The 13,898-nt window shown below is 46.4% G+C and overlaps 2 protein-coding genes across 7 annotated transcripts in view; one reads left to right on the top strand and one right to left on the bottom strand.

Moving 5' to 3' along the window:
• LOC146861757 (uncharacterized) overlaps positions 1-10,288 on the top strand; it is a 111,266-nt gene extending 100,978 nt beyond the window's left edge. For 3 of the 6 annotated variants that reach the window (XM_085640935.1, XM_085640937.1, XM_085640936.1), the window contains 2 exons: positions 7,256-7,353; positions 8,690-10,288. In XM_085640935.1, the coding sequence (XP_085497061.1) occupies positions 7,256-7,353; positions 8,690-9,119 (528 nt within the window). In that variant the 3' untranslated portion in view covers positions 9,120-10,288. Of the gene's footprint in view, positions 1-2,988; positions 3,036-7,255; positions 7,495-8,689 lie in introns of all 6 variants that reach the window. The other 3 variants (XM_085640939.1, XM_085640938.1, XR_014978045.1) reach the window with 3 other exon arrangements.
• Positions 1-13,898, bottom strand: part of LOC146861755 (metalloprotease TIKI1-like) — a 1,236,995-nt gene that overhangs the window by 693,644 nt on the left and 529,453 nt on the right. The window lies entirely within an intron of this gene.

Raw genomic sequence — 13,898 nt, 5'->3', positions numbered from 1 at the left:
GCCACCTCTGGGAGCACTCATGCCATGCACTGCAAGGGAGAGGGACCATGCCTTCACTCCAGAGGAGCTGGATGACCTGGTAGATGAGGTCCTTCACCTATATGCTCAGCTTTATGGCTCACCAGAGGAACATGTATGTTTCTCAAATACAAATTTAACTCAATTTCACTGCTTCATAGTGCCTCCGAGTGTCAAGAGTGTAAGCATTATGCGATTCTTTTACTTTTCCTAGGGGGCTGTGCGGCTGGCCGGGCTTTGCTCCGCCGTTCTCCTGGGCCGGGTTGGACTTCGCCTAGTTTTTACCCGCGATCCCTGGACCCCTGGTTCACCTGCAGCGGCTTCCTGCTCTCTGCTTTCTGCTTGGCGCAGAACTCTGGACCGGGTTTGGCTCTGCCGCTCTCCTTGGCACTACATTTCCCGTCATCCCCTGGCGAGGACGCCGCAAACGCCATCTGGTAGCGCCAGGAGGCGCATAAAGGACTGGTTGGTGCTGAGTCCTTCGCGATTCTTTTACTTTTCCTGGGGGTTGTGCTGCTGGCCGGGCTTTGCTCCGCCGTTCTCCTGGGCCGGGTTGGACTCCGCCTAGTTTTTACCCGCGATCCCTGGACCCCTGGCTCACCTGCAGCTGCTTCCTGCTCTCTGCTTTCTGCTTGGCACAGAACTCCGGGCCGGGCTTGGCTCCGCCGCTCTCCTTGGCACTACATTTCCCGTCATCCGTTGGCGAGGATGCCGCAAACGCCATCTGGTAGCACCAGGAGGCGCATAAAGGACTGGTTGGTGCTGAGTCCTTCGCGATTCTTTTACTTTTCCTGGGGGTTGTGCTGCTGGCCGGGCTTTGCTCCGCCGTTCTCCTGGGCCTGGTTGGACTCGGCCTAGTTTTTACCTGCGATCCCTGGATCCCTGGCTCACCTGCAGCTGCTTCCTGCTCTCTGCTTTCTGCTTGGCGCAGAACTCCGGGCCGGGCTTGGCTCCGCCGCTCTCCTTGGCACTACATTTCCCGTCATCCCCTGGCAAGGACGCCGCAAACACCATCTGGTAGCGCCAGGAGGCGCATAAAGGACTGGTTGGATCCTCGTCCCGCGGGACGCGCGCGGGACGTGCCGGGAGAAGCCCGGGACAAGGGCGGGCCGTCTGTGGCCGTCAGGGGCTGTTTGAGGCTGGACTGGGCCACACCTCTTTGAAGTGTGCTTTGTGCTTATCATCCGTAGCCGTATACGACCACAGAGAGAGGTAGTTTATTGTTGTACGTGAGGGCCATTGTATCCATACAGTCCAGTTACCAGTGAGGTTTTGTGATAGACCCTGTTCTTGGTGGTGGGTGTTGTATTGTCGTTTTTAAGAGTGGTTGTTTATAATGGGAAAAAGGAAATTGCCGGAGGCATCTGGTGGAGCCCCTAGTAACATCGGTGGGGCTGCCAAAAGGAAAAAGGCAAGGAAGCCTACTAAAAAACAAACTTCTACTGGGACAATGGACCGTATCGAGTCATTGGTTAATGACTGTGAAGTGATTCTTGATTCTGTTTAACACCCGTTGTTGAATAATGTAGCTACTGGCGTACGTTTGAGCAAAAGTCCACTTCGTTCAGTGACAATTCCGCAAATGTTTTGCAAATTGCCATCCCGCCATCACGCCTCTAGTAATGAAGATGTGTGTGAAAATGTGATTTCCCCCGAGGTAGCTTCTCCTGTCCCTAATACAATTCTAGATGGTAATAACCACATACCCCTTGAACCACTAGTCGTAGTGTGTGCAAACCGCTATGCGGTTTTGGCTGATGCTCTTGATACTCTTGATGTATCAGATGAGTCTGAACAAGTTAAGGATTTAGATCCACGAGCTACGGCTTTCATGGGTGTGGTGGGGAAGCTCCCTGATGTGGGTGGAAGGGAAGCATCTGATGTTATGGAAATTATTGCTTCCCTTAGGCAAGAAGTTGGCGAGATGAAGTTACTGATCCTAGGATTGCTGACTATTGTAAAAAAAAAAAACTTGAATACTTCTGATCTCAGTTTAGGGGGCCCTCCTCTACCTCCTCCGACACCATCTTTACAATCTCACTTCTTACTTCCAAATCACGCTGGCAAAGAGTTCCCCTCTGTTATTTCATCTAGCAATGGTAAGAAAGACTCAAGGCATATAGGTAACTCGAGGGTTTACCCCCCAAACCAATTATGAAGCCTACTCTGTCTTCTAGCACGACAAATTTGTCCAGACCGCTTAAACTATCTAGTGACACTTCTGAGCCTTCTTCCTCCTTTCCTTTCCTTAAGAACCAAATCCCTATTGTCCCCAAGCAGTCTACTGTATTCATGGTTCGTGTTCCTATTTCCACGGGAAGCGAAGATGAAGGTTCTCTTATAAACAAGGTTACACATTGGATTTGCCATGTTAGGGGCTGCCGGTCTTTAATAAGGGAGGATATAGTTAGAGCCCAAAGGTATAAATCTGAAGATAATTCTACTGATACTATCAAACTTACCTTGGCCAGTCACCCATTGGCTGAGGGTCTCTTGGCACTGGAATTTAGAACTTCTTCTCCAGGTTCCTCGCCTATTCAGTTTAGGCGTTTTCCTCTTGTGAACCACTAACATCGAGGGGCTTTGAACCAGATCCATTGAAAGAGGGCCAATCTACTCTTGACAACAATGATTGACTTACTTCTGTATCCTTAGTTGCGCATTCTAATATTGTTATCCCATTAGCTCAACCCCATAACAACATAGTCATACCCCGCACTATCTGTGAGGACAATGGTGATTGATGTAGCGATTCTTTACCTTGTGAAATGTCTGATCATGTTGATGACATCTTAACGCTCTCCACTTCAAATCTTAAAATAATCTCATGGAATATTGCGGGTTTATGTAATAAATTGTTATTGCCAGGCTGGAATAATTATATCGAGGAACACAATATTTTTATTTTTCAGGAGACCTGGAGCCTTGTGCCATTATATAAATCCGGCTTTACTTGTTTTTTCTTACCAGCAACTTCTATTGGTCGTGGGCGACCTTCGGGGGGCCTCATTGTCTGGGTTAGTATTAACCTTAATTTTAGAGTAAAACATCTTGAGAGTACATCTTTGGATTTGATGCGGCTAACATTGACAGGGTCTAGAGGGGGTCCTGTCATTGAGCTTTTTAATGTTTATGTCAGAGGTACGAAGGGTGGTCAGAAGTCGCCACTCGTTACAGCTCTGGGTGACGAACTTACCTCCTGTCCGCCTGACTCATTAATTTTGGTGGCGGGGGATATGAACTGCACCTTCGAACCTTTGGCATCAGAAGATCTGCTAGAGACAGAGGTTGAGGATACCAGGTGGGGCATACCATCACTCACTTTACCGCCAAACAAGAAGTGGACGCAGCAGGCTATCCAAATGAACGCTCTAACACTTGAATTTGGCCTAAGAGCTGCTAACGGCAGAATGCCTTCTGATACCCCTGGTGCTAACACCTTCAATAGAGTATCATGCCCATCTCGAATCGATTATATCCTAATTGATCGTAGATTATGGAGATATTTAGTGGATCTGGTCATAGTTCCTACCACTGAATGTGATCACAATTTTCCATGTTTGTCTATGAAGAATCCATGGTCTTCTGATTTCTCTCATTTTTGATCTGATCGGATCATGTCTTCAAAAGAGGTAGTTCCTTCTAACTGCAGGAGGTATCTGAAATGCCTGAAAATTGTCTGTGATGCTCAAAAACTGAATGCTATAAAAAATGTCCTGCTGGCTAAAACCAAGGAACTGCACACAGTATGTAGCGTCGTGGGTGGTCCCCCTAATATTGGGAATATCTATTTGGAGACAGTTGAGTCATTGGGTTCTTTTTTTGTGGCATCACCAACCTCAAGTAACTTCAATAAGTCCCTTAAAGTCTCATGTTTATGGTATAACTCGGCGTGTAGACAAAAAAAATGTACCCTGATAGCTGCTGTTAAAAAACGAGATTGCCACTTGGTCCAGAGCGCTAGGAAGGACTATAAAAAGACAGTTTTAAGAGCTAAGCGGGCCTGGGAAGAATCCTTTTGGTTAGATTTAAAGGCTGCTAGTCTGGCCAAAGATGGGAATGCCTTTTGGAAATTGTTCAGGAAGACCAAAGGCCAGGACTCCGATATAATTCCCAATCATATTACGAACCAGGAGTGGTACGACCATTTTAAAAAACTTTATTCTGGGGATGTTGCTCATAGCTCAGGAGTCATCTCTTTTTTTTTTTAATCTCATCCTCTCTTATGGAGACATTTGATCCTTTTGTGGAATCTGAAGTTTTGGCTGCTATTAATAAAATAGCTTTAGCCAAGGCTTCCGGACCAGATGGCCTTCCTGGTGATCTGTTTCGAGCTGATCCCCAAGAGTGGGCCAGGTATTTTACCATCTTGCTTAACGCCCTTCTTAAAGGATCCCCCGTCCCAGAATCATGGAAGGGGGCGGAGGTGATCCCAATATTTAAGAAGGGAATTAGGGGAGACTCTGCCAACTACCGTCCCATCAGTCTTATTGATGTTGGCCAGAAGATAGTTGGCAGGGTCTTGTTAGAGAGAATCCTGTCATGGGCCAGCGATAATAATATTCTATCAGACTACCAAGCGGGTTTTAGAGCAAATACGGGTACTACTGATCAGGTTTTTAGGCTCCTTCTTTTATATTGGAAGGTGGTCTTGATTGGCAAGGGCAGTCTTTATTTGGCATTCATAGATTTAAAGACCGCCTTTGACCTAGTCCCCCGTGATCGCCTGTGGCAGGTCTTGAATGAAATGGGTCTTCCGCTGCCTATCCTAGATCTTTTGATCCATCTTCATCTGGGCAATTATGCCAGGGTGAGGTGGGGTTCTCAAGAACAGAAAACGGATAAAATCCCCGTCAATAGGGGAGTCCGCCAGGGCTGTGTTATGGCCCCCACCCTATTCTCTTTGTATGTGAATGGGGTGGTAAGCTTCCTGAGGGAAACTCCAGCTGATGCCCCGACCCTGGCGGGTGACAAAGTTCCTGCATTACTTTTTGCCGACGACACCCTGTTAATTTCTAAAACACCGGCAGGGTTGCAAAAACTTTTGGATAGGTTTAAGTTGTTCTGTAGTTTGAGAGGCTTGACCATTAATACTTCGAAAACCAAACTTCTCTCGTTAAACCCCCGTAGATCCCTTAAAATAACTTCTACGCTGGATGGTGTTCCGCTAGAGCTTGTCAATACTTTTGATTATCTAGGAATTAGAATTTCAGAGACCCCACATTGACAAAATGCTTCTTAATCATAAGCGGGTTACGGGAGCAATTGGGAAGGAACATCGCTCTTCGCAGAGCAGGCCCATTGCTCCTGCCCTTGTGATTTATGCTGCCAAAGCTGTTAGTTGGGCACTTTATGGTGCCGAACTTTGGGGCTTCGACAATGTCGACGAAATTTCTAGATCTGAAAATAAATTCCTCAGGGACTTGATCTCGCTCCCAAGGGGTACTCCCCTTAAGCCCCTGATGAGCGATATGGGCAGGCGCTCATTTAGGGATCGTGCTAGACTACGTCCCTTGCTCTTTTGGGCCCGTTTATGCCGTACCCCTGAGCTATCTAAATTTGTTGATGGCCTAAAAGAAGTGATAAGCTTGACGGGCTCTTATAGGATTGGGTGGTTGTCCAATATTAAAAAAGCTTTCAGCTCAATGGGTCTAAGAGAAGTTTGGGAGTTTGAAAAACATTTGAGCAAGGTCGATCTTTAGAAGGCCTATTGGACTTGGATTGACAACCTGGAGTATAGTACTCCCAATTTAGGTAGCTTGACTGGGGACTTCTATTTACATAAACAGGTGGTTAGGCTGGAGCACTATTTTGATTGCATCCAGAAACCTAGAGAAAGGACACTCTATACCCAGTTTAGGTTTGGCACACTCCCTACTCACGAGTTTTCCAGCAAATGGAAACCCCCCCATCAAACTATTGCAAACTGCCCATGTTGCAATGGGGAGGTTGAAACTATAGCGCACCTTTTGTTCGAGTGCCCTGCCTACAAAAACCCTTGTGCAAGATGGCTCAGTCCCGTCTGTAGGCAGCTAGGCACTGCGAACTATCGTGTTGCACTTAGAATTTTACATTCAGATACCAGTCCACTGCTGGCATGTGGCGTAGCCAAATTTCTTGGCTGGTCATGGATTATTAGATTTAGGTCTCTACGCTTGCTGATATTCTTCTTCTTTTTAAAATGTATTTATTCATGACTGTTTTTTAGACTGTCGTTTGTCTTTTTGGGGGGTAGTAATGTTTGGTGTAGCAATGTATCCCTCATTTTATGATTGCTCCCTTTGTAATTATATTCCTTTTATCTTCTTTCCTTTTTAATTCCAGTTACTTTATTTTTTATAACAAATTTGTATGCTTTTATGATATGTTTTTTATCGAAATAAAGCGTTGATGATGATGGTATGTTAATTACATACCTGTGTTGCCCCTACATAGGACTTTGTGGAGAGAAGGCCATCATTGGAATGTGTGATGAGAGTGATTTCCACTTGTGTTACATGCAAATCTATATGCAGGGCTCAAGTACATAGTAGCTATGATTAGTTCTCAAATCACATTGTGGTATATGTGCGTTATGTCAAGGTTACTCACTATGAGCCATGTCTGTATACTATTATAAGCATTTGAGGATGATGTTAGCCAAGTGTACCATCCGACGAATCACTCAGGTCACATCAGACTAGTCCCACACAACCCTATGTTCACATAAGAAATGGGCAGAAGTTTCACCTTTCTGTATTGAATTGGTGAAAATGTGAGGTTCATGTGGGATATGTAGCCTCAGCCTGCAGAGATCAAGTCTTGACCTTGATATGTGGGCAGTCTGGGCTATGGCCCAGCCTGGGACAGAGTCACTGTGGCAGGAGAACAGATGCACAGACTAATGTCCATGTAGACCTGCTGATCCATGGATGGTCCCAGAAAGAGTTATCTGTCCCACTTGTGTGTTGTGTGCCATGGTACCTCGCACCTCATTCCAAGTAGGATTGGCCTGGCCTAGATGTTAGTGGGCTGCCTCAGTCAGTGTAGGTCATGACCAGTGTTAAGGTTAGTCATCAGATGACCATAAAAGTGTGTATCCATGCTTTAGTTGTGCCTAGTATGTGACATAGACACATGTAATATGTTGACTCTTGGTGAAGGCTTGTGCTAGTTGTCAACGTAATGTGTATCAAGCTGACAGTTCTCCTCAAACGTCCAGTTACAATCTATTTCTACATCTATTGCATCCATACAGGTCAATGCCCATCAGAAGAAGGCCATTTGGAGAGCTATTGCCCAGAAGGTGCGGATCCGGAGGGTCTATAACTGGCACAGTGCCCACTACAGAGAGAGGTAGGAGAACACAAAAGATCGAGGAGGTCCAGCTGGGGTACTTCTCGCAATGTGGAAGGGGCACGCGCCGGACCCTGACCCTCCTCGTGGCCTACCCAGACCTTGATGGGCAGTTGAGGGCCCAACAGCAGCGACAAGGGGGTGAGTTCTGGCCAAAGTCATATATGTTATATTGCCAACTTTGAGTGTTACAGACAGGCATTTCACCAACCATATGAGTGGTGGTCCATGTGCCACACACAAGATGAGTCATTGTTAGTGTATGTGAGGTAGTAGGTTATAAAGTGAAATGTATGTGCAAACATCAATGGTCCCACGAGAATTAGTGTCTACATGTAGGCCAGTGTGCATTTGCCAGTTTGTGTTTCACCTGCAATACTGTTCCGATGCACTCATTCACTGACTGGTGACATGCATGAGGGCGTGAGATGTAGAACTGTGTGGATCATATGTGAGGGTCTACACTGATCCTTACAATGCAATCTGAGTATGCAATACTAAAGAGTGGTGTGATGTGGCTGCCCATTGGAAATCTAGTGATCCCACATCTTCATGTCATAGATGTACAGGGATACCCAAAACCTTCAAAGGTGTATTGGCTTGTGGATATACACTTAATGACTGGTATTATCACCTGTACCAAGCAGGATTAGGGATGTTCAAATGGCTATATTTAGTGTTGTGCTGTGTGAATTCAGAGTATCTATCTCCCAAATGTTAGGACCTCAATGTTTTCAAGGAACTTTATCTGCTAAATGTGATACATAGTTAAACCACATGTGTCTTGCTGTCATTTGACTTTTTAGGTAGTGGTCATACGATGTAATTTGTAGTCCAAAATGTCATCAGTATGCAATGAGCAATTGCATGTAACATGATGTCTGCCACAACAGTAATTGATGGTACATTGCTGTTCAGCTTGAGCTTCATGGCATCATGATGTGTTATGAGTAATAGTTTGATTTGTTTGGCTCTGTGTCTTGTGAGACCATTGTGTGAATCTCACTCACTTGAATCCATCCTATTGGCTACATCTTTTTACAGTGGTATACAACCAGTGCCAAAGTATGCAAAGTGATCAACTATCCTGGTATAGGCATAAGGATCGAACGTAGAAAATTCCATTAATGTATTTTGCCGTGTCTGGGGTTAAGACATGAGTGGACTCAGCTGTTTGCAGGTTATGTAGTATGCATGCACTCATGCAAAATGTGAAGCCTATGGAGTGAACCATGAAGCTGGTGTGCCAATTGGGCTTGTTCAATGTTTTCTGTGGATTTGTGATAGTCAGAGGGGAAATGCAGTTGCAACAAACCCATGTTACATGTCATTTCAGATACATCCAGGGCAACGGAGTAGAAGGAGCCAATGTCGGTGCGGACACAGCTGGTCACAGAGGTTCCGGACGTGAGATGCCAGAAGGACCCAGTGACCAGGAGGGTGTGAGGAATGCCACGGAGGACAGCATCTCAAGCTCGTCATCATCTGAGTTAATCTCCGGTGGACACTCCAGAGTGGTGGCGGACCCAACAGTATTAGTCGCACCTTCATCCTTGTCCGCCACCCCCAGTTCCATCGCCACCCTCCCTGTTCTCTCCCCACAAGTCGCCCGTTCACCTGCCCTAAGAGTGGAGCAGTCTTGTTCACTCCAGGCACCTCAGCCACTTCCTATACCCCGGAGTAAGAAGGCTATTGACCTCTTGAGGAGCATCTCTGTGGGTCAGACTGCAGTCCTAAATGCCATCCAAGGCCAAGCAATAAGCTGACCCAGATGGGTACCTACCTGGAAGGCATTCACACTGCCATGTCTGCTGTACAGAGATCTTTTTAGGCCCTAGCCTCCTCCCTCATGGAAGCCCTCCACCCATCCCAACCTTCCACCCCACCTCCTAGCCCTTCCTCATCCAAATTCCCTATTCCCATTCCTATCTCAAGCACATGCACACCTAAGCAAGCACACACTTCATCAGACACAAGCACCACACACAAACACAAGACATCCAAAATATGCAAACAATCAGGCATACAGCAGACACTCACCTCCCTCACCCCTTCCCACCGCCAGCATATCCCCAGGCACCACAGCAACACATACAGAGCCCAGGATTCCCACAGACGCCGCAGCCACTGCCACAGACACCTTTACAACACCCAGTAAATCCATATCACTCCCACCAAAAAAACGCAAATGCTCCCAGTCACCCACAGAACAGACTCTAACAGAACAGACTCTAACAGAACACACAATGCAGAGTGCAGACCCAGTCCACACTTCCACTCCCTCCTCCTCCCAACTCGAACTCTATCCCGAACACTGTACCAATTTGCCCAGTGAGAATGCCATGTCTGCCCTTGCCCCTCTGAAACCTGATCCCCTAAAGTCTCAAAAACGTCTCCCACGTATAAACCCATCCCTTTCACTTCCCACTCCACCCCTGAACATAAGCCTCTCCACCCCCCTGAACCAAGCCCTATAAAGAAAAAAACCCTCCCATATCTGAACCCATCCCCTCCACTTCCCACTCCACCTCTGAAAAAAAGCATACCTGGCTCCTGAACCCAACCCTAAAAAAGAAAAAAAACAGAAAGAATACAGCCACGCCGAAACCTATCCCTTCCACTTTCCATATCACCCCTGAAAAAAAGCATTCTCACCACCTAAACCAGCCCAAAATACCCCACATGCAAGTAGACCCCTCCCAAAATGAAACCCACACCTCCCTAAACCCCTGCCCCCTTCCAAAGTACAATTTTCGAGGTGCCTGCTATGCCCAATGAATGTCCCTTTGTGAGGAGATTCCCTGGCATTGTCAGTAAGGGCAAGTCTGGTGGCACAGCCTTGTGCTGTGGCAGTGTGCTAATATGGACTAACCATTGGCCTTTCTCTTACCGGATATTTTTCATCCATTCAATAAAACATTTCCTACTTTTGAAGACATTGGTCCTGCCATTACATTTCTGATTATTTAATGTTATTTTATAGTTTGTGATAAATGGGTACAGTTGTGTTTGTTTCATCCCTGATTGCTGATCCAATTGAAGTAGTTAGTATGATGTGACCTTGGAACCAGTACTGGAGTTACATAGGACAAGGGGAAATGTTGGATGGATGTCTATGTGGGATGACATACAAATGGGGCAGACATAGCATTGGGTGACATGTTATATGGTTAGTATTTCTGCTTGACCTGGCCACTGTTAATATCATTTAGGTTGCACTTCTCCCTATGATATAGGTTGGATATGTGTTTGATGTGTTGAAGTTAGATATTTGTGTATCCACAAATGGAGGGAGCCAACTTGTCATACTTTTGTGGAGTTCTGCATGGATGTGTCCATTTTGCAGTGTGTACCTTACAGCTACTTTATCTCGATGTGTGCCACATGCTGTTAGTGCTGTGTTTGCTTTCATAAGTTGCACTTACCCACTGCCTACACATGCATGGCACTTGGTTATGCTATTGGTTGCAACTGATATTCTTCAGTTCCCAGGTCCAGTGCACTTGGAGTTTATCAGACATATGCAACATGTACAGTGCCCCAGGGCCCCAGCCTTTTAAGGTTGCCTTTGATAGAGGCAAAGCTATACCGCAGAGTGTGTCTCCATTGTGCCCTTAGAATGCTTCTCAAACTGATTCCATGTAATCCCATTTCCTGATATTGCCTTTTCATGTGGGTGATGTGGTGTAAGAGTCCATCTTGGTTAGAGTTGAAGTGAGAGGGCCTCATGGTAGTTGTAGTCACATCAGTTTCACTTTACCAACACTTGAGAAATTGTAATTGCATGTTGAGTGAAGATCAGTAATAAAATGTCAGACAAGTGAGAAGGGACAAAAGGAGACTCGCATCTTGGTTAGAGTTGGTGTGAGAGGGCCTCATGGTAGTTGTAATCACTTCAATACCCCTTTACCAACACTTGAGAAATGGTAAGCTGCATGTAGTGAAGATCAGTAGTAACATGGCAGACAAGGGAGAAAGGCCAAAAGATATGTGTGACAGACATTAATAAGTATGATATTGATGAGGAGGGGCTGTTGCGGAACAAAAAATAACGCACACATCACTATCACTGAATATAATTTGCAAACACATGGCCATTTGTGTACAGCGTGCCTGTGCGCTACTAGTGTTTTGGCCTAGAAGGACATCCTACAGATGTATTTTTGATTATGGTTATGAAGCAATCCAAGGCAGGGTCCCTGTATAGGTGCAAATTACTTAGGAGGGGCATCGTTTTGCAGAGGAGTCTATGGAAACTGGTACTTGTATGACTTACCACCAATTTTGTCCACAATGGAGCAGGTTTTGAACATAGTCGAGCAGGTAAAGCAGCAGCAGGACTTGTGACGGTAGGAGGAGAGTAGATGTGAGCACAGGTGAGTTTCAGCCTTATATACTTCCCTTTCCTCTGTTTCAGATGTGGTGGTTGGACCGCCACGTTTAGCTGTCTGTAAAGCAACTTGTAATCGGGCTGGCAGTTTCACTGGCAGTCCGAGACTCCCACAGCCTCATAGGCCCATTTCATGGCCGCCGTTGGCTGGTGGTGTCCGCGGTTCAGCCACAGTGTTCTTAAAGCCTATCTGCACAGCTCCTAATACTGTGGTCAAATCGCTGAGCTCGCGGCGTTCAGACTGCGACCACAGGTACTGAGGTCCACGGACCATCAAACTCCTAATAAGGCCCTTAATGCAGATTGCTGGAAACTTTTTCATATGCTTTGATTGAAATGGTAATAACAGCCTTGTATGGCTGGGTGTTGGTACACTTTTAAAATTGTTGGAATCATGGCTTGTCCAAAGTCATGATCGTTTTTGGGTAATAGTTATTGTTTTTATGTTTAATATGGTGTAAGGGTTCGCAGTAAGTACTACTTTATTTATTTGGCAGTAGGGCATATATAAAAGAGATATTTGAGTTGTGATATTCACCATGTATGGTGTTTATCTTAATTAATGTTTTGCGGCACATTTTGAAGGTCCCGTATATCATCCAGGTTGGACAATGGCTTAGTTTTAGTAAGTTATCTGCTGTGGGAAATTTTAGGAATCGCCTATCATTTAGGTTTTTAGAAAACAGGAAGAGTTCCTTATTATGCGTCATTATCAAGTGTTCAGCTATTTCTGTATCTTGGTATCTTCTAGGGGCAGGAGGGGTATCGCTAGTGGCTTTTTAGTTGGTGTAATTAAACATTTCAAAGTGGGTATAGGTGACAATTGGCCTGTGATGTATTCAGGGACTTTAGTGATTATATATTTTAGGATTTTTGTTGTGAGTTGGCTTTCTTTTTTTTTCTTTTTTTTTTTTTAAAAACCTTTATTGCACCAAAAAATTCAATACAAACATGGGCCTACAACCACCAGGGCCGGCCGCTAATATATACATGTTCAACAATATCAAGAAAGCAATGGGCCCCCTGGGGCTCAGCCGAATTGACAAAGTATTGAGTGCACATCCGAAGTTATCCGGATACATAAATTTTGAAATACAAACAAAAAAAGAAAAATAAAATAACACATAAAGACAAGGCGGAAACCATTGAAAAAGAGGCGTCTAACCACGGCTGGGGGACCACACAGTACCAACTCCACCCTCGGGTGGTCAATGAGGATGATCAAGGGGGAGGTGGGGGAGACGGGAGAGCCACAACCATCTATAGGTGAAATGCAGTAGTCCGGGAACCTCAGAATCAGGGGGACAAGGCAGCATCAGATGAGTCCACGAGGGGGGGTGTGCAGATGTTCCCACGGTACGCGTTCCACTGTCCCCAAATTCTACCCCACGCCCCCGGCTTACCCCGGGCCACATACACAGTCTTCTCCCTGCACATGCACCAGTCCATGTTCTCCTTCCATACTCACACGGTGGGAGGCCGCCGGGAGCCCCAGAGCTGTGCGATGTCCCTCTTAGCAACCATGTTCCCAAGGGCCGCCCACCGAGTCTGAGCCGCATTATAATCGTTAGGCTCCCATACGTTCAACACACAGCGGCGAACCTCAGGCAGCAGGGCGACCCCAGTGACACATTCCATGACAGCATGCACCCGGCGCCAATACTCCGCAACCTTACGGCACTCCCAGAGAACATGGAGAAAAGTGGCGCTGAGCCCACAGCCGCGCCTACAGAGTCCGTCCTCAGAGAAACCCATCAGAACTAAACGAGGGCCCGTCACGTAGACACGGTGGAGAATTTTAAGCTGGACAAGACGGAGATGCGCGGGTATGGCCACCTCCCTAGGGGAGGACAGCGCAGACTGCCAGTCCTCGTCGTCCAGTTCCACCCCATCCCCGATCCACGCCTCCCGCAGACGCACGAGGAGATCCGCCCGAATGTTTATTAGTTTTTTATAGATAAGGGAAATAGTACTGTCGGGCAAGTGACCGTCGAGTATGCGGTCCTCGAGTGGCGACGACACAGGGACTGCAGTCCCCGCCCCGATGGCCGAGAGCAATGCGTGGCGAACCTGAACGTACCGAAAGAACTCCCTCTCACTCAATTCGTACTCACTCTGCAGCACCGCGAAGGATTTAACCGCACCCTTCACCCAA

This window comes from Triturus cristatus, chromosome 2_2 (assembly GCF_964204655.1).
Source record: "Triturus cristatus chromosome 2_2, aTriCri1.1, whole genome shotgun sequence".
NCBI classification, from domain to species: Eukaryota; Metazoa; Chordata; class Amphibia; order Caudata; family Salamandridae; genus Triturus; species Triturus cristatus.
This window is presented reverse-complemented; position numbering and strand designations above follow the sequence as displayed.